The 21,706-nt window shown below is 39.9% G+C and overlaps 1 protein-coding gene across 1 annotated transcript in view; it reads left to right on the top strand.

The window, feature by feature from the left end:
* The window catches only part of LOC140693984 (uncharacterized), a 244,706-nt gene that overhangs the window by 178,931 nt on the left and 44,069 nt on the right, over positions 1 to 21,706 (top strand). Inside the window, exons 5-6 of the mRNA XM_072957484.1 lie at positions 7,369 to 7,489; positions 14,140 to 14,266. Coding sequence (XP_072813585.1) covers positions 7,369 to 7,489; positions 14,140 to 14,266 — 248 coding nt within the window. The remainder of the gene's footprint in view (positions 1 to 7,368; positions 7,490 to 14,139; positions 14,267 to 21,706) is intronic.

The raw sequence follows: 21,706 nt of genomic DNA, 5'->3' as shown, positions 1-21,706 counted from the left end.
TCATTGTGTATCATGATTCGGAGATGGAGTTGCTTCAGGTTTATTGATTTTTGTTTTAACATTTGTGTTGAATTCTTTCTCCAGGCTTATGTATCCTGTTGGGTTTGTTGAAACTGTAGAAGGGAAACAAAAGCTTTTTTTGGTTTCCGGAGGCCTGAGTTGCTGATGATAAGGGTTGAGGGTGGGCTGAGGAACAGAGTGACACTCCCTCTGCTCCCAGCTGAAATTGATGAACAATGAAATCAATTAAGTGTATCGGTATTTGACCAATAGAAGTTAGCGAGCCCAAACTGGCTAGTTATGCCCAAAGAAAGTACTGAATTCACCTGCAGAATTAGGTGCTTTACCAAGAAGAAGCAGCTTAGAGCAATCAGAAAAATCAGTCCTATGATGAGATATAAAGTAAATATAATATCTTTTATTTCTGAAACTTTTCTACGTTAAGTTGTGTAGAGCTAAAATTAAGTTTCAAGCACCAGGAGTTAACAGTGTGGGTGGTTCTGTATGATCATTATTCAGGAATGTGCCTAGACTCTGCTAGAGTGGCTGAAGCTGGCAGGAAAAGACCCAGAGCCAGGATTTGTCACCTTAGGGTGTCCTCCATAATGGTTCCATGTGGGAGCCCATGATTGGGTTAACAAATTGTAACAGACCCCAGCCGCCTGTCAAATTTAAGAAGAAAACGTATGCTTAGTAACTGCTTTGCAAGCAAGTGCCTGTGCATCCTCACTCCTGTCTCCTTGCCTTAAAAAGCAGAGATAATGCTTTGCTTGCGTAGATGATGTTTTAGATAGCACTCTGCTCATCGCAAAGCAATGACCCAGGCCCACAGCTATAAAGGCTGGGCTTGTGTGCAGTTAGATACTCTATTATCCCCCAAGCAAGGACCTAGCTGGTCTGGTGGTCTGCTTTGTAATTCACATGTCTAAAGGATGTATCTTATTCCCCTCACCCCATGACTTACCTAAAGATACACTAAGCCTTTGTACTCATGGTGGATTCTACAATCTCTGTCTCATCCTTCTTTCCCCAAGTTCCTGCTTACTATCACACAACTGTTAATGACGTTTTCCTTTGATTATACACAATAAATATGGGATCATTTGAGAGGCTCGTGGAGTTGGGTCCCTACGCCCTCTCTCTTTCGTGACTTTTTCCACAGAGTCTTGAGTATTCATTCCCTGTACGTAAGACTTCTGCCAGCCAGAACCCACAGTTCCAGGTGAGAAGGATGCAGGCTTTATCGCTCCTACCTCTAGGGAGAGAGAGTAGAAAATTGAGATCTGCTCTTCCGTGGTCCCTTCCTGCCCCAGGTCTGCTCCAGTTCACCTGCAGCCTTCTGGCCTCTGCTCACACTGCCTCTGTCCCAGGACTGACAGCAGCCTTTTCTTCCCTGGTAAACATTTCCTGTGCCTTTTAGAAGTTGGTCTCTTCTCTGCAATACAACCCTGGCAGATGTGATGGTGGTAAACGTGCTGGAGGGCAGTCACTTGGGGACTGCCAGGAGCCATGCTGATTCTCCTGAGTCTCTCATTCGGGGTTACAGAACTGTCGAGCAGCAGAGGAAGCCCTTTAACGTGAGGCCAGCTCAGCATTGCATCACTTTCATTTTATTTTTGAATTTTCAGTGGAGAAATTATTTGTAGCAAACTGTTCCAGATTTTTGGCTGCCTGCTTTCCTCACCACCATTCCCTTGTTGGCTCTGGTGCTTGTTGTAAGAACCAGGTTTCTTCTCTGGTTATTTCTAGCAGCTGGGCTTGCCGAATCCTTGATCTGCCTTTGAAGCAGAATGCTTCTTCGTGATGTCAAGCTGATTTTCCTATTTCTGAATATTTCGTGTACACTCAGCAACTCTTTCAAGTGAAATGCTCTTGTCCAATTCTGTTAACCCATATTTGCCGATCTCCTGCTTTCATGCTGAGGGCAGTTTCTTCTTCCTGTAATAAAAGTTAGCAATTTGCATTTACTATTTGAAGGTTCTGGCCCTAGGTGCTTTTGTCCTTAACAGTTTTAATACAATTCACCCATTAAAATGTGCAGCGGTTTTTACTCAAAGCCCAGAATTGTGCATCGCAGTCAATCTTAGAATATTTTCATCCCCCAACAGGAAGCCCTGTATGCACAAGCAGTCATTCCCATCTTCCTCATCCTCCCCCAGCCCCAGGCAGCCATTGTTCTCTCTCTATGGATTTGCCTGTGCTGGACATTTCATGTAAAACAAGTTATTTCATGTAAATGGAACTGTCTATTGTGACTGACTTCTTTCACACTGAGTAACTTTTTCAATGTATTTCCAGGTTGTGGCCTGGGTCAGTACTCTATGCTTTGCTATTGCTGAATTATATTCTACTGTATATCTGGGCCCTACTGTTTACCCATTCATCAGGTGATAGTCGTTTGTGTTGTGTCTGCTTTTTGTTTGTGAAGAGTAATGGCGCCGTGAATACTCCTGTAGGAATTTTTATGTGGACATTTGTTTTCAGTTCTCTTACTTGTGTGACCAGAGAGCAGAAATGCTGGGTCATTCATAAACCAAATGTTCAACTCTCTGAGGACCTGCCAGGCTGTTTTCTAAAGTGGCCACCCTGTGTTACATCCTCAAAAGCAAGGGCTGCGCGCTCCGCTTCCTCTGTGTCTTCATTAGTGCTTGTTACACATTTTTTTTATTATAACCTATTGTAGTAAGTGTGAAGCGGTTTCTCCTAGTGGTTTTGACTTGATTTCTTTTACAGCTAATGATATTGAACATCGTTTGATTGTGCTTATTGGCCATTTGTATATTTTCTTTGAAAAATACATTTTCAGATACTTTATACACATTTTAATTGAGTTCTCTTTTTCTTGTTGAGTTGTAGGAGTTTTTTCTTTTATTTGAAGATACAAATACTTAATCAGATAAATAATTTGAAAAAATTTTCTCCTCTCAGATGTTTTTTCACCTTCTGGATGGTGTCCTTTGAAGCAAATTTTTAACATTTGATGAACTCCAATTTATCACTGTTTTCTTTGTTCCTTGAGCTTTTGGGGTAATATTTAAAATCTGAGGTATTTTATTTAAACTTTTATATAAAAAATAACTTAATTCTTAAGACTGTTCTAGGAGATGGGTGCTGTGGCTGTCCCCAGTCTATGGATAGGAGACTGAGGTGCAGAAAATTTCACTGAAATATCAGTGTCACAGCTACCCAGTGCTGTGGGATTTCAGACCCTCATGTTTGTCCCCAGCATTTGTGATCTTCACCACCATGCTCCACTACTGCCTGGAATCATTAATGAAAAAGTTTTCCTTTTTTGATTTCTTGATTGTTTGTTTTCTCATTGGGGAACTCACCTCTTCATTTTCCTTGCAGAGATCTGTGTAGGTTTATTTTAGATCTCATGTACTTATTTATTACACAGGCTCCAGCGATGATTGTGCCTAGTTGATCTAATCAATTCATACTCAAGTCTTTCCTGCTCATGACACTAAAAAGAGAGTCATGATTTACATAATGCTCAAAGAAGAATGTACTTGAGTGATTTTATTTTTCTAACCAATCAAACAAATCAAATAAAAACCCGGTGTTGGAACAGATTATAAGCCCTGCAGAATAGGGTCACTGTCTTCCTTGTGTTTCATTTGATTTGTCACAGTGTCTGGATAGTGCCTTGCTGTCCAGCAGTTTTGTGAGTATACGGTGCTCGTGAATCATTGTAAGGAAAGAATTTTGACAACAGACTGTGTTGTTCATTTCACAAGGGAAAAGATCATATAGAAATACTGCTCAGATTTATTTTAAAATTAAGCTTGGTGTTTTGAGAAGGGTTCAAGAAACCATACAAAAATCTTTTTCACTAATTTTAAATCTATCTTAGACACATTATGCATACATGGCAGAGTAACTTATCAACTAGTTTTGACAAGAGGAGTGTACTATTGATTATCTATTTTAGTTGAAATATTCTACCTGGGATAAAGTAATCAGTGCCCATAAATGAACAAATATGTTTGTATTTCTATGCAACATGGGGGCAGACTTCATATGTTTTTATATAATATATATGACTGTGTGTTTTAATCTGTCTGTCAGTGTTTTTATAGTTTTTCATCAATGTTGTAACTTTAGAATTCTTCTATGGAAATCACCCCCAATTCTAGTGCAGTTTGTACTGTGTATCCTGTCTTATGCATGGGATTCCACTGTCCCCTCACTGAGGAATTTCCTCTCCTATTGAGTTAGTAGCAGAGTTAAAGGAACTGTGATTTCTAGGCCTTTGCTCTCCATGTGTTTGCAGTTGGCTGTCAATCAAGATTTTGTCTTTCGTGAGTTTTCATTGTTCAATTAGAATTTTGGAAATAACAATTAATATGTTGCAACACTCTCCCTAGAAACTTGATGTGTTTGTGCTTTTCAGTTTCCAATTTACAAAAAATGTAAATGCACTCTTGTTTTTAAATAGTCCTTTTTCACTAGATATTTGTTTACTTCTTTATAGTCAAAATATTTTTTTCCCAATGAATGAATAGGTTTGCATGTTTTAAAAGATACCTTACTTTTTAAATTTCTTATTCTAACAGGTATATTCGTTGTACAGAATTTAGAAAATAAGGATAAACACAATTATAACTTAAAAATGGCCTCTAATCTCACCTGGAGATACAGTTGTAAGGTTTGAAATTGAGAATTACAAGTCCTCTCAAACTGTTCTTCTATTTCAAGTACGGTTTGGTTACTGAGATCCTCGAATTCCCATATGAATTGTAGCAGCAGATAGTCAGTTTCTGCAGAGGAACCCACTGGGATTGTGATCGAGTCCACGTTGAATATATGGATCGCTCTGGGGAGCACTGCCATCCCAAGAATGCTGTCATTTGATTCAGGAATGTGCGTGGTGTGTCTGTCCAGGTATTTAGGTATTCTTTAATTTTTTTCAGCATTGCATAGAGTTTACATTGGATTATTTTACTATATATTTTGCCTTTATACTGAGGACAAGTGTGCAAGGTACCGGGATCAGAAGTGTATTGGAGCTCCGCAGCTTGCTGCCACCATGGACGCTGTGCTCTTGCTTCGCCCACTGTACAATGTTGCACAAAATAGGACCTAAGTAACTCTCTCTTGAAAGAATGATTATATGATTGCTGGATGATGCTTGAGAGTCCTTGTGATGATGTCTTTTTCCCAGAATTTCCCCTCTTCTTTACTATGCCCTTTCCCTTCCTTTCCTCCAGCCTGTGTTTCAGCCTGCCTGTGGCATTGATTTTCCTTGTCTGTGGACTCTTCCTTTCACTAGTTCGTGATAATGTTACATGTGAGATGTGGAAACTTGCTAGATGTCAAGAAAGAGGAAATCCATTGCATTCTAGTTTTTTTAGAGTGTGCTATTGTATTATCGATTGAAATGAAATCAGGCTGACCCATTGAGCCATCCCCTGAGCTCTTTTTGCCTTCCTACAGGTGATACTGCTCTCGTTGCTGCATGTGCCCTTCCCCCAGACTTGGTTTTGGGGTTGAGTAAGTCACCGTCACTGGAGCCCTCTCTTTAAATGATGAAGAGAACATTTGCTCTTTCTCCCTGTTTGGGGACTTGGATGAGATGAGGCAACAGATAAAGAATGGAGCCCCACCTCATTCTGACCCCCGCTCTTTCCGTTCCTTTCTCCAGGGGAAGAGTACAATTCAAAAATATAAAGATTGTGAACTAATGAGATAGACAAGACAACCGATCATTTATTAAATACCCTTTCATGCCAGAAACAAATGTATTATACACACAAAAAGCACATAAAATACGGTAGTACTGTGGTTACAAACGTGGGTCCGAGTTCGAGTCCTGGTCTGGAGTGACAAGTCCTGTGAGATGGAGAATTGGTAGGTCGGCTTAGCCTCTCTTGGACTTGTCTTCTGTCCTGCAGAGATGGGGCTCGCTAGGCGTCCCTCCCCCGTAGAGGTGCTGAGGGGTGTAAAAGACACGTGTAGGCAGACCGAGCACAGCTGCTCTTTCCTCGTAAGTGCAGGATAGCATCGCTTTTGCGGTGATGGCTTTATGACTGCACCGTGTAGACTCTCAGTGCTCCAAAGGGATGCCTTGCAGATTGGAGATGGGATTCTCACTTCTGTATATACCCAAGGATTGTGTTATTGGGCCTTGCTAATTTGACTCTATTCTTTAGAAAGTACATAATGTAGATATATTTTTCAAACATGCATGATTTTTTCTTTTATTATTTATAGTTCTACCCTCTCATCTCTTGGTGTGACTTTTCATGGAATCCAGGAAACAGTCCTAAGCAACCTGCCTCTTCACACTTCTCCGTGGTGGTTTCCTTCCCTGACTAGAAGAGGGTTTTGCATAGGTAATTTTGATTGCTCCCCTTCTCTTGGAGACTCTCTGTTTTTCTGCCCATCTCTCACCTGTCCATCTGTCCATTTCTCTACCCACTCATTCTTCTGACTTGTTTCAATAAGCATTTCAGGCAGCTTACAGAAGAACAGGTACCAAATAAACAGGTGAGAAAATGGGGCCAAGTTCATACAGTGAGGCTAGGAGTTGAGCCTGTGTGAGAGTTGCCAGCGTGAGACACACGCCTCTGCCTTGTGACTTATAAGATAGACAACATCAATGTGCCTGAAGCTCCCAGCAGACACAGGGAAACAGGGTTTGTGGGAGATGCTCATTGGCTGTGAAATAAATAAGTGGCTTAGTAGAAGCCCAGCCTTTCCAAGTACTAAGGCTTAGGAGAATATTTTAGTGTCTTCCAAAATCAGATTATTGCATCTTTTCTTTTTCAGAGTTTTATGTATAGTTGGTTTACATTCTATACCTGGAAATTTCTCCAAAACTTCTGCCCACGTGAGTCCCATGACTCGGGAATGGGGTGGTTCTGCTCATTGACGGGTGTTGGCCAGAAACGGAAAATGACAGCCTCAAAGGAGCCTGGGATTTATCAGTTATGTTTTGTCAGTGCTGTAGATTTCAGAAAATGCTTTCACCTTTTCTTTCCATCTGAGGCAGCAGCGTGCTCTCTTACCAGCATCAGGAGCTCAGGGCCACGGGATGGTGGGGGCTGACTGCACTGCCGTCAAGACAGCTGAGCTAGTCACTGCAGGTGTGGTTCTTTTACATACTGCAGTTCATGCTCTTTACTAGAATGTTTCAACAGGGAGTTAATTAACTGAGTTAATTAACATTTTATAAATATGATGCTTTGTTGAAAAGACAGTCATAGGCAGAATATAAGTTGTGATCACTTTAAAAATGGTTTCATTACTGAAATTTCAGTAGGAAAGATCCAGTTTATCTTATTTCCGCCTCTCTTTAAAAGTAACAAAGAAACAAGACAGAAAAAGCAGAGGATGATTTCTGTTCTTCCTCTCGGCTTGCAGGTGCCCTCACCTCCAGTGGCATCCATCCAGACACCAGCACTGACACTGGCCGTGCTCAGAACTGCCTCAGCCCTGAAGACACATCTGACAAATGGAAGGGGGCCGCGCCCTGTTACAGCAGGTGCTCTCACTTTGTGGGTCCTTATGTAACTGCGCGGTGTTATTCAGGATCGCCCTTTCTACACTTTGTGACGCTGCTGCGGTGTCTCCTAGTTATTTGTTTCTGTAAGTACTCGTGTAATTTTCCAATGTGTGGTACTAGACATCTAAAAATGCATTTTTCAGATGAAAAATAGTGTGTATTTAATATAAATGTATGAAAAAAGGGTCAAATGGATCTATCCTGGTGCCAGTACTCAGAGATAATAATTAACACATTAACATATATTTTCTGTTCTTTTCATCAGTGTGTATTACCTCTGTCATAAAAACCAGCGAGCAATGTGTGCCTGTATACTGTGTGGAGACCTCCATTTTCCATTCGGCTTATTACACATTTTTCTACAATATTCTATCTCCCCTGGCATGATTTTTAATGACTAGTATAGCATTCTGTCTTGTGGAGTCCTCGTCCATTTTACTTTGGACTTAAATAAACTTTTAAATTCCAAGTATACTTAACTGAAATTCTGAAAAGAGATCTGTTGTGGTACCGAAAGTCCCCTACATCCCTTCCCCTTTTTTCCTGAGAGTAAAAACTGCTGACAATGTGGAGTATATATTTCATGACCTTTATGCCTATGTCATATAAATAAACTCATACATACACGTATATGAGAAATCTATGTCTATGTGTGTGTATATATGCTTTATTGAAAAATAAGGCCATACTATATGTTTTCTGCAGCTCGGTTTATTCACTCAGGTATATATCACAGACGTCCTCTCTCTCCAGACTCACCTGGTCCTTTCAGATAGAGTAGAGGGTTTTCCTGATATGCAGGTTTGGTCTCTTGTGTAAGGACACCTTTCGTGGGAGCGTACTGTGGACAAGGCCTTGGACCACGCCGAAACACCGGAACTTTAGTGCCCACAGCTCACCGTGATTTACCGCATCATTGTCTTGATGGTGGACACTTAAGTTTTCTCCATTTTCCACTGTCAGAAAGGGTGTTTGACTGGCATACTTCTTATACAAACATTCCTGTGATCTTGTATGAGTATTATTTTCGTTAAGGTTTCTGGAAATTTAGTCCTTGGATGTGACAACTACATAAATCACAGGCTCCTTTCAAGTGAATCAAGAAATTCCTTCTCCTGTGGGGCATGAAAAGATGTAGAATAACTTATGTAACCAATTCTCTATCGCTGGATATGATTTCACTTCAGCTTTTCTTCTCACCATTGTAAACAGTGCTGTGTAAATGCTCTGATAAGTACATCTTTTTGAACTGAATTTTTCTAAATGAAACGATTCCAAAATGTGGAGTTCAGCCTGTGTGTACACACGTTTTTCAGAGTTTACATATCCATTGACATGTCATCCTCCAAAAGATCGCTCACAGTTTGTTCTCTCAAAGATGGACACTAGCTAGAATATCTTTTAAAAATATGTGCCAATATGATGAGCAAAAGTACTTTTTCATTGTTTTAATTTGCACTTGATGACCAGTGAGGTATTGAGCATTTTTCACTCATTAGCCATCTGACTTTTAAAAAGTGAATGATCTCTTTTGTCCTTTGCACACATTTAAGTGAGGCAGCTTCTTGTTGCTTTGTGACAGCTCTATGTATATTATGAACATTAACCCCTTGTCTTCATCAACATGTATCAGAGAGCTTTTCCTTGTCATATTTTGCCTTTCATTTTGTTCAGTAGGTTCATTTTTGTTGTGGCCCAAAATAATCTTAAGATTGTAAATGTCTTCTTTTTGGGTTTTATTCCTGATATTATTCTTAGAAATACTTTCTTATAATGGTATAAATTTCTTCTGTAGGTTTTTTTAATCTCTAAGATGGAGATGATGATGGTACTTGTTATAGTGAAGAGAAGTTGAATTAATATGAGCAAAGAATTATATTCGCTGTTATTAGTACTTTCTAATATTCACATCACATTCTGTAATTTTTCTTGCGGTCATTATGACTGGAATAGAATTTGTTTTTTCCAGGGGATTCTCTGATTGTCCCAAGACAATTATTGAATTCCTACTTTGCTTTTTAACTTGAAATCCCACCTGTAAAGAATACTTATGTACACTAGAGTCTCTTTTTGAGCTCATGGTTTATTTTTATCAATCTTACTTTCTTACACTAGCACTATATCTTACATATTGTAAACATTTATTTAATATCTGACAGTGCGATTTTTTGATTCTCTTTTCGATCCCAAATTTTCTTGGTTAGTATTATGACTTTATTATTCCTGAAGAATTCTAATATAATTTTTCAAGTTAAAAAAAAAAAGAAGTGCTGTCGTGGGATTTTTTAGTACTTTTGAATTATCTTTAGGAGAACGTACATTTTTACAAAACTGCTTTCCTGCATACAAAATGTTGATGTCTCTACTTTCACACCTCTTACTTTACCCCACAGTACAGTCCTGTACTTCCTCCATGTACAACATGGGCATTGTTTTTGAGTTTATTCCAGATTATTGTTGATGTTTTTGTTAATTATTTAAGTCAGAATTTTTTGCTATTGTATATTTTAACTGTTAAAACTGACACCTAGGAAGGCAGATTCGGTTTGTAAATACTCACTTTGTAACTTCTCATTTAAAATTGTAAGTATTAAGTACTTGTTACAGAATCCTTTCTTTTCTGTTTTTAAAAATTTGTTTCCAAGATTCTCAAAATGGTCATAGCAAAGTAGTATAGGTGGGGACAGAGATGGAGAGAGGTAGTGTGGCTCATGTACAAACTGTGAGCACTTTCATGGCTGTGTTTACGCTGGAAAAGCCGCTGAAGAGTCCAGGATAAAACAGGGGTGGCTTTGTATGCAGTTGAAAGCCAGCTTTCTTGCCTGGTGAAGCCTGGTGGGCGTGACAGGTAGATGATCAAGGTCGAATGGAGGTTATTGGCTGCACAGAGCGCTGTGTCTGAGAACTGGAGAATATCGCCATGGGAAATGCTTGGTGCCAGGAACAAAGCAGAGGAGCTGGGGACCCTGTGTGTTAAGGAATTTCCAGCCCTCGGAGTGGGAAGATCAGACTCTGCATTCAGATCTGAGTTTGAATTCATCCTCTTTAGTTTACTTGTCCTCTGACTTTTGTCAAGCTATATACCCTATTTCACTTCCTGTTTTCTTATCTCTCAAAATAGGAGAATTACAGCCTGCTGCCAGATTGTTTGATCAGGTTAAATAATTAGTGTCTATAAGATGCCACGTACAGTCACAAGCTCAGTGAGAAATGGGCTGTCACCTGTTCTGCAACTCAGTGCTTGACAAGACATGTGGGAAAGCCAGTCCCTAATTTGTGTGTGATGCAAGTAGGAACAAAATTAATGTCTTGCCTTTCCCTAGCAGTATACTTACAGCTTTGCTTCATTTACTTCTTTCCTCCTTTCCTTTCCCCTTTCCCATCCTCCACCAAAAGATCCTGAGACTCTCTCAGAATAGTAGATTCAAATTACTTTAAAGGTTGGCTCATCCTCATGAAATGATAGTAACATAAAAAAAATCTGTGCACATCCCACAATACATTGTATTTGATTTACACACACACGTGTGCACACATACACACACACAATCAGGCTACCTTCCACTTGCAGAGGGATAAGGACCACTTTTTCTGAGTTTTCACTCACTGAGCTTGAGAACAATGTCTCTTACACAGACTTTCACCAGGCTTCGTGCATGGTGTTTTTAATTGAATTTCGGCTTTGTGGCCATAGATATAGTCTCCTAATAGAAGAGAGAAAGTGGAGACATAGACATTCCGCTGAGATATTGGTGTCATCATATTTTAGTTGGAAAGGACTTAAGACAGCATAGAGTCGTAATATTATATGGGTGAGAATCCATGATGTTGTAACTTGGACAAGAACATGGACCTTCTGCCGTCTTGTCCACAAAGGTGAAGAGGCAACTGGGCAGGGGATGGTAGGGATCCTTCTTGCTTGAGTTCCATGTTCTTGCTAGTTTTCATTGCTCAGTTGCCTTTAGTTTATGTCCATGAGGCCTCTCATGGGAAGGTCACTCTGTCCTGATAGATTGAGTTTCTTATCAGCAAAAAGCTCTGGACCCACTCATATTTCCCAGAGTTTTCTGCTGACCTGCTGACACTTTATATAATTGAGACCTAAGAAACTACAGAATATAAAATCCTTATTGTTATTGTTTGCCCTCGAGTTCCATAGGAAGGGGTGCTGTCTCAGGCTGTCTAAAGCCAGATCTGAACAAAGATACGGTGACAGGCTGTGCTGCTGGTCCTCCACAGTTGAAGGGGATTTCCAACTTAGCTTTATATTCAAGGCAGATGAGTTCAAATCTTGCCTTTACCAGTTATTATCTTTGTGAATTTGGGGAGAAACTGTTCTTTTTTGTGTCCAAATTTGTTTATCTGTAAGTAAGTTCAGTATTTATTTTAAGGTTTCTGTTTTAGAATTGAATGAGCTAATACTCTCATTTATACCTAAACTAGTGATCTCATGGTTCTATGCTGGTGCCTTGGTAGTTGATTACTAAGGGACTCCGCAGTGAGATTGGGGGTGGGGGACCCTGGATAATAGAGCTTATATTCCAGGATATGCTTGTAAAAGACTGGATGTGCAGTGGATTTTTAGTAAATATCTACTCCTTTCCTAATCTGCATTGATTGTGTATATATCTTTATACTAATATATGAACAATTTTTATTGCAATTTAAATATCTTTGTAGTATTTACAATATCTAGTTATAAAAATACGTGAAATAAAAAGATTTGAATTTATTTTCTTTTCAATAAGCAAAACAAAATAAAATAGAAAAGAAAAAAGTTTTGAAGGAGTAGAAATAATTTTATTTCTGTGGAATCAATTCCTTGTAATAGGTTTTTTGTTCATGTTGTTAAAAAGCATATAAAATTGATAGGTGGTGAAATACTGGAAATGAGGAAACAGTGGAGACATACTACCTCTAAGGCAGTCAATTTGTTACCAAGTCCAAACTCGTTCTGCTTGCTGCATGACAGGCCGATTAATCGGGAGATGAGATGTTGGAGTAAGGAAAAGAGACTTTATTTGTAAAGCTGGCAGACCCAGAAAATGGCATATTGTTATCCAGTAGAACTCTCTTCCCCAGGGCAGAATTCAGTCTCCTTTTATACTAAAAAGCGGCAGGGATGTGGCTGGTTGTTGCAAACTTCTTGCTGTATGAATTGTTTGTCCTTGAAATCCTTTGTTCCTGCAGCTGTCCATGTGGGTCAAATTATGGTGCCCCTGTAAAACCTCCAAAAAAAAAGAAAGGTTATTCACTATTTTACAACTTGCCATCTATACATAAGTGTAGAAGAGCAAATATCCTTAAAGATCAGAGCCCGGAGAATAGGCCCTCCTGGATATTTCAGGCTAAAGGCAACTTTCTTTTACAAAAGGTGCAGAGATAGCAAGTCTGAGCCTAGAAAACAAGGTACAGGATTAAAGCCAAATGAACACATCTAACATGGAGTGAAATTTGTTCTTTCTATTACAATTTCTTTTTCTCCCTCATAAATAATTTTAGTAAGAAACATGAGCAATTTTTTTATTTTTGCTTCTTAATAAAGGACTACAACTACAATTTAGTGAGCAGGGATGCTGTGCGTGCCTTGGTGTCACAGCAAACTCTTGTTGGTGGTGGTCGACCCTGCAACATGCCTGATGCCCCGTGAGTGTTGGTGAGGGTCCCCCTAACCAGGGGCTCTATTCAGGAACCACCATATGCGCGTTGACCTCTGGCACCTCTTTTTCAGCTGCAGGAAATTTTTTCAGATTCTATGATAGAAAAATCACTCCAGCTAGGGATAATCAGGGAGTAAAGGAAGAGGAAAAGGGCTTGAAGTAGAGTAGAAGAGAAAGACAGAAGCTCAGGGAGCCTGGGGGCTTGGCAGCGCTGCCTCGGGAGAGAGAGGAGCAGAGGTGTGGATGGGACCGGCTACAGAACCAGCTCCTGCAGCTTTCCCTGCACCCAAGCCACACAGCTTTTAATAGGGCCCAGGACTCTGTCCTGGCTGGATGTCACCCTGGGCAGAACCTTGAGAATCGAAGGTAAGGGGTGGGCAGCACTCACCTAGGGGGTCACTGAGGACTTTGGTCAAGTCCACATTGACTTTTCCAGTCATGTGCCTTCACCTGTTCTTTATCTCAGGATCTGAGAAGCAGGAGCAAGGAACTCAGGGAGAGATGCAGGAAGATATCTGACTGTGTTAAGAGACGACAGTCACAGTGACACTGGGAGCGAAGACACTTGCAGCAAAGTAAAATAACTTCACAACCATTGCATCAGAGCTGCATGTGTGAGAGAGCCTAAGCCTGTCTCAGAGTGCAGGGGACAAGCGGAATGGAATGGTAAAATTAACACTGACAATTGAAATTTTGTTAAATAGCCTGCTACTTTTAATTTTATCACTTCAATGTATGCAGGTGTATTTCTATGAGCATTTATAGGTTCACACAACCCCACCAGCCCCTCTTGCCCCCATGGGGGATGGGATTTCTCAAGCACAGTGCCCCTCCTGCTTGCTTGGGCCACGCTGCGGGTCCTCACCTGGGGCCGGACTGCTACAGTACACTGAGTCCCCGAGGCACGGCCTGGGATACATGACAGGAACAACTGTGCTCTTGGCTGAGGGCCTCCATTTCCCCCTGCAGTGTAAGAATGCCGGTGACTCAGTTAGAAGCATGCATCCAAGCCGTCCTTCCGTGTCATCACCATCTAGAAGCGGTGCCTGAATCTTCTGAATTTCTGCAGAATGTGGTTTACAATCACCTTGAACAAGTGAGTGTGTGTCCTCTTTCAAGTGGAGGAGTTACTGCCATTTTCCTGGAACTTACTCACCACTAGTCCATCTGATTTTTCTGTGCTAGGATTCAGTATGGCCTGCTAATAACTCTGCAGTCAGGTCTAGAAACCCTGATGAAGAGGATTATTTATTTTCTTTCTTTATATGATAGTATTTTACTTTCAAATTTCTGAGTTTTCAGTTCTTGGAGGAATGTTTTGGGGGTTGGAGAAACAATTTTGCTCTTACCATCTTTGTGACCTGTTGCTATATGCGTCTCACCTGTCTTCTGTCACTTGTGAGGCGGTTCTATTTTTGACCCTGTCCGGGTTGTTCATATTTTAAAACATAAAATCTGTAAAAGTACAGTCCCTTTTACTCTGAAGACATTCCACAAATACTCCTTTAATCTGGGTATGGTTTTAAGAAGACACAATAATTGGAATATATACTTGCAGGTTGCCAGTGCAAAATCCCCAAATTAATAGTCGAGCTTAACATCTAAAATCTTTCTAATCTACCATGGATTTGTATGGATAAGTGAAGTAGTTTGCTAAGAACTCAATCCTCCCAAGCTGATGCTCTGCCAGATGGTGGAGCCGAGGGACGAGGGTGTGTCCTGCCCTTACTGAGCTGACAGTTTCATGGCAAGGACCTTCACCAGGTGAAGAAATTGAAGTTTCTTCTAAGAACAGTGGGTCTGAAATGAGTCCAAAAGCGTGGGAGAGACACAATCACATTTGTCTCAAGTAGGGGAGAGTGGCTGTGGGGCCACCTGGGAGACTCATGAGTCCAGGTGGGCAGTGTTGTTGGCTTCCAATTGAGCGGTGGGACGGTCAGTGGGTAAAAGCGAACAGATTGAAGGCATGTTTAGATGGTAAAGAGGAAAGGATCAATGCTGTCTGTGAAGGTAGGATGGAGTAAGGCCCAGGTTTCTGGGTGGATTAATGAGTTAAATAATGGTCCTGCTGTGTTCTGAGGAGGGAAAGCAGCAGAGGGAGTTCTGGGGGAAAACTGATGAGTTCAGCTGTGGGTAAAGTGAAAGGCTGTTAGATGTGTGGTCTGGGAGCTCTGGTGAGAGCCAGTAGTGAGTAGGGGGCGGGGAGAGAGACTTTCAAATCATTTTGTCTTGTGAAAATACATACAAGAATGAGTAATGACACAACCCCTGTATATTCTGGATTTAAAACCCAGTAACATTTTGCTATATTGACTGCAGGGGTTCTTAATTTTTTAATAGAAATAAAATAAATAGAAACAAAATAGTGGAGTTAATGAATATCTTAGAGTTGATGTGTGTCCTTTTATGTATTTTCATACCTCATCTGTTTATAAACATAATCTACAAAAAGTTAACTTGCTTAGCATTAGAGTTAAACAGAGGGACGTGACACACTCTGTTGGTGGTTCAAGGTGATTTCTTGGGCAAATTATGTAGCCTCTCTGTGCCTTAGTTGCATCTTCTGTGACTGCCCCCATGCCCCTCATCACAGCTGATTTCCTAGACTTGAAGTTGGGAGGGAGGCTGCTGAAGGGAGTAAGAGGTGGCAACTGCTAGGGTCACTGAAGAGAGAGACAAAAACAGATTAAAGCCGAGAAACTGAGTGCTAATACCCTCAAAGGAGAAAGAATCCCTTAGTTTTTTGAGCCACTTAGCCTAAGAGAACGAAAATCATGTGGATCCAAAGCTCTTGAGCATATGAGTATTGTGGGTGGGAGGGTTTCATCAGAAAAGGGTTGAGAAAAGGCCTTTTGGTTTCCTTTTACGTTTCCAGTAAGGATGAGGCGCAGAAGAAAAACCACCCGTTTCACAGTAGAAGGTGCTGTTTTGTGCGAAACTGTCCGAAGGTTGGAAACCATTCATCAGTGGTGCTGGCAAAAGAAGAGACTTCTGGATTGGGTGGGGCACTTGCTGTGACTTCCAGGTGACCTGCTGGCTGGGGGCTGTGAGGCGGGCAGTAGGTTTGCAGTGTGACCTGGGTATAATCCCTGGCATTGAGGCTGCTGATCTGACTAGCAGAGCTGGGCAGACACCGTCCTAACGGGGCTGCTCGGGATGAGGCCTGGGACACCTGCCATGCTGAGGGCGAGAGGAGAGCTCCCCTGAGGTTGTGTCCCTGTGAAGATTAGAAACGTCCTCCTGCAGGGGAGGAAGAGCCTCTGAGCAGCGGGCCGGATGCACAGGCAAGACCAGCCTGAGCACGGAGATTTCAGGAAGCCGGAATTCATACAGGCCCGAACAGCCTTGTTCCTGAGAAACTGGAGGGAAAAGATGCTGCAAATGCAGGCTAAGTTCAGACACTATTGTGTGTCATGAGTGATAGGAAAAGACTGTTCAGGCAGCCACGAGAGAACCCTGTGGTTGTCCCAGTTGGGCGTCACACAGGAGGGAGGAGCAGAGTTATATACTTTGCCACTTATTAGCTGTGTGACTTTGAGCAATATCACCCCACTTCTCTCTCTATATATCTACATCTGTAAAGAGACACAGTGACAAGCTCGTGTCATCAGAATGCTTTGTTTAACTCTGATCCCCTTTGTCCAGTCCTGTCAGTGCTGCCCTGCAAGGTTCTGCAGCGGCTGCTCTTGCCCTGTGATGGGAGGGCATAAAAGGGCATTGTAGCACCCGAGGGCAGAAAGGGGTTGCTTTAAAAGCAGACATGTAGCGTCCTGCAGCTGCAGACCTGCAGGCAGTTTGGTTCATGGTCGTGGAGAGGACTTTGGAGGCCTTAGCGTCGTCTTAAGACTTGTTTTCCCTTGGGGACCTGATTTGCCTTTGCAGATTAATGTTGAAGATTTGGGCTTCTGGCAAAGCTGTTTTCAGAGATGGGTATATACGTAAAATATCATATAAAATAAAATGATTTATTTAACGTGTGCGACTTTGCAGCTGTTGGGAAGAGCTGTGTTGGCCTGGTCTCCACGGGGGACACCAAGGGTCAGCAGAGCGTGCGGGAGGGAAGGCAGCCTGCAGTGCTTCTGCGGGGTGTTCTCCTCAGCAGGGCGCTCTGCTGAGTTGTCTCTTCTCTGAGTTTGGTTGCCAGAGGAGCAGACAGCAAAGTAATGAGTTCTGGAGGGATTGTATAATGACAGGAAGAAATAGGAACCTGGAGATTTTCTGGACTAAAACACGCTTTTGGTTCCTGATTCAGTGTGTTCCATTACAGAATTGATGAGTTGTGTCTATTCTGGAACGTCATTGAAATAAACGTTCAGCCTAAATGTTAAGGGCTTTGATTTATTTGGCTGGAGGACTGGAGCCGGGATGACAGCCTCTCAGATCACTCTGAGGGACTGCTCCCAAGAGGTAGTGGAGGAGCTAGGATAAATAGAATCTTTACAACAAAGATCAGGTAATTGGAACAATAAAATATTGCTTGTTATCTAAAGAAAACCAGATATCTCAAGTTCAAGTATTTAGTGGTTTTCTATGTATGGTGGGAAGCAAACATTTGGGTCATTGAATTCATTCCTTTGGCAAGCACCTGGCTATCTAGGGCCAGTATCCTGTCCTTTCTTGCACTGAGTCTGCTCAGAGGGCACCACTGTGAGTGGCTGAGAGGCCGGGCTGTAGGCATGAACTCGCTGGGGGTTGGCAGCAGCCGCTGATGATTTGGATTCAGCATTCTTTGTTTACTGACATGGTTGCAGTATTTTCATGCACATTGTAGTATTTTCATTCACAGTGTTCCCCCTTGGTCCTAAATTCGACCAATATTTTGAGAGACATTTCATGACCAATTTTGTCCCACGGTGCTAGGATGGCTCATTCCTAGTTCAGGTGAAGAATCTTCTGAGTTGCCATTCAAGGTGTTAGTTTTTTTTATCAGGCCCTGTTGATACTAAAAGTTCTCTGGATCACCTGTCTTACTACTCTATTATGATCCAGGAAGTGTTTACCCATCTTTGCTCATTCCCATACCTAGAATCACACTATTATATTTATTTTATTCAGGGTTATAAATTTTATCTGTTTCTTCAAGATGTTTAGCCATCATCCATCTTGTGGGCCTAGTTACACATTGGGAAATGTAACAGACAACAATTTTATAAAATAGACAGGATATAAGTAATACAGCTAGTAACGTTAATAAAGTCACGAGTAAGAATTTAATAGTCGAGAAGTTGTATTTTTGGGTTAAAATTTTGCTTGTGTTTCTGAGTTTGATCCTATGAGAAAGTTCATATTTATGGTCAGGGTCAGGGCAGGTATTAATTGGCCAGTTGAAATCTCCCACCTTGTAAGATCAACAGTGGCCTAAACAGAACTATAAATTCTTTGTAGAATAACGTTTCTGAGGGCTATCTAGTTAGAGCCTTGGAGTAGGGAAACCCACCAAGGTAACACAGAAGTACTAGACATAGGTAATTTATCATAAACTTAACAATTGGAGTAGTTCATAATCAAAGGTTGGAGAAATTATCAAAGTAATTGGTATACAGTCCTGGTCCGGTGTCTTGGGTCAGCAGTCTAGCTCAGATGTCGTCTTCTTCTCATCCTGGTATGGAAGCTTTTTCTCCATTTGGGCATTGTTTTAAGGTGAGCAGCGCTCTATAGGCCAGTGCACTGCAGGGGCTGTTTCAGATAGGAAATGAATCCGAGACTCCGTTTCCTTCAGCTTTGGTGTGTATGGTCTAGTTAAGAGTATCTGAAAAAGGGTCTTTCCATTCAGGTTGGAGACAGTTCTTTAAGTCATGCCTGTTGCAGTATGTATAATCCCCTGGCTGCAGGTCATGGGGCATTGGAATTTTACCCAAGGATAGATTACTGAATCAAACCTAGAGTATTCTTTTCATAATTCAATTAAACTGTACAGCAGTGTGACATAACAGCAAGGAATGATCTGGGAAGTGTCTTAGTAAATATGGACCTCAATTAACAAAACTAGAATTTAATATCGACTAAAATATAATTTTTTTCTCTCTAAAGTTACCCTCAGTTTTCTCAAATATAGCCAAATCAAGATTAATTTCTTTACAAATTAAATCTGATTATTTGATCATATAGGCTTTTTAAATTGACTGTGTTGGAAGTTTTAATACGGAGTCTCAGGGTAGAATGTTAATAAGGTTTTCTAAGGCCAAGAAAGCCACGTCAAGGCTTTTCATGGATTTTTGCCTTACAGATTTAGGTAAATTCTTTTCTCTTTAAAATCCTTAAAATACCTTTATACTCCTATATCTCTTAGGAGATGATCTCCCTAATTTGTCTGATAGAGCCACTGGGGACCTAAGTATTTTTAGTCTTTTGAGGGATCAGATAGAGAGAAAAGATAACTGTTCCAAGTCTGTATACATAGTTATAATTTATCAAATTGCTGTGAACCATAACTAGCTTAAGGAGAAGAGATTCTTTATGTCTGGGAAACAGGTTAAAAGGCAGTAGTATTTCAAACAATATCAAAAATTATAACCATATTCAGCTGGTTAATCAGTCCCATGTAACTAATTCTTTTAATGAGAGTTTTCATTAGAACTTTAAAATGTCTTACCCAGTTTAGTTCAGTGCTGTAGTTTGAAATTTATTAGAAATCAGTAAATCTCCTTGAAGAGAAAGCATTTTGCAAAACCATCAGAAGAAAACAATTAACTGTCTATAAATGACAAAAGATTTAAAAGCATGGTTAAACACCGTTACACTATAATCAATAAAGAAACCTGTTCACTATACCCATAATTATCACTGGTAACATTTCAGATAAACCAGAATTTTAGGGAGTCCATATAATTTCTACAATACCTATATTAATAATATTTCTCATTCAATATAACCTTAGAAGTTTTATGATTCATTTGACAATTCCATGTTATTTAAAATGCCAAATGAAACTTTATAGTTAAAAATCTCTCTTTGGGATGTTTCAGGGGCCTTCTGTAGCATCCCAAACTTAACTGGAGATTAAAAGAATTTTAATTAATTAAATTAATTTTTATTTAATTAATTAGAATTTTATATTTGGGGAGCTTTTTGAAAGATTTCAGAACACTTGATCAGATAAACATATAGATCACTGTAATGTAGTACTAATTCATTAACAAGAAAATATGTCAAATGTAAAGGCAGAACAGATCAGCTAAGTGGTATAAGAAGTTTTACAATCTGTTACTGAAGGTGGATTAATATTTTAAGAAAATTTTTTCCTCTTAACAGAGAGAAAACCAAATCTAATCTTGTTCCAGCTAACTTCTAAGATTCATTTACGTTGCCCAATTTGATTCTAAACTTAGCCAATTCTGACCACGTACAAAACTTTCCTCAGGGTTCCTTTTCCACAAGCCTTCCACAGCTTTCTATACTTATATTAGTGTGTCCCTTATTTTGTCTTCCATTCAGAGGTAACCAGCTTCAGGAGAAAGTCACTATTTTTCATTAACAAAGTATTATTCCATTCTTACATCTTCCTTTACGCATTTATATTACTTTCCTAGGATACTGAGATCATTCCCTTACTAATAGAGACTATTTCTGTGTGACACCAACCATTTATTAATATTTCTAAACACCTTTAGTTTCACTGTAAGAGGAAGTTAAATGTTAAGTAATTCATATTTCAATCTTATTTTATCTGAAAATGGCATAGATATTTAATAAAATCTTGTCATTTAACTTAATTTAGCACAACTCTAGAATTTAAAGATATCAAACATTTAGAGATTATTTTAAGCATACATTTTAAAAATATATTTTAAATATTTACCCAAAGCTCTCATCTCATTTACATTTAATTTACTTAAAATTTTACCACAGCACATTACTGTTATTTTTTTTTTGACAAATCTGCAACAGATATAACAGGATCTTATTTGACTTTCATTAAACCTAGGTACAGTAAAGGTATTATAGTTAAGATGGATGATTTTAAAGATGTCTACATTTATTAGAACATACTTAAACTAAACAATATCAAATATTACCTTAATATTGAATATTTTCCAATTCACATGACACTGAAAGTCAATTTGTTAAGTTTTTATTTTAAAAATACTTAATTTTTAAGCTCTTATATTTTTACATCAATTAAGCAGAGCTCTTTGACTTCGAAATTTTTTTTTTTAGCAGTAGAAATATCTCACTTCTATAATCTGTATGCAGGCTTATAAACAGACAAAAGCTAGAGATCTCATAGCTTCACTTTAAAACTTACTTATATTTATAATAATAGTTGGAGTAAGCTGAATTTGCTTGCTCAAATCACTAAGGCTTACTATTTATGAAACAGATAATTAAGATTTCCTCACAAAGTCTGAAGGACCCGTCAGAGTCCTGAGTTCTAAAATGCCAAAAATTTCATGGCCTCAAGTTTTATTTCGTTGAGCTAATTAGGCTCAGTCCTAGGTCACTGTTTGTTGTATTTATATTTCTGATCTGCAAGACAAAGACACTCTCTTCCAGATCCCCAGATAAATGCTCTGTCACCCAGACCCAATTTTATCTC

Source organism: Vicugna pacos, unplaced genomic scaffold, assembly GCF_048564905.1.
Source record: "Vicugna pacos unplaced genomic scaffold, VicPac4 scaffold_20, whole genome shotgun sequence".
NCBI lineage: Eukaryota > Metazoa > Chordata > Mammalia > Artiodactyla > Camelidae > Vicugna > Vicugna pacos.
Note: the sequence above shows the minus strand (reverse complement) of the source record. Positions and strands in the feature narration are given on the sequence as shown.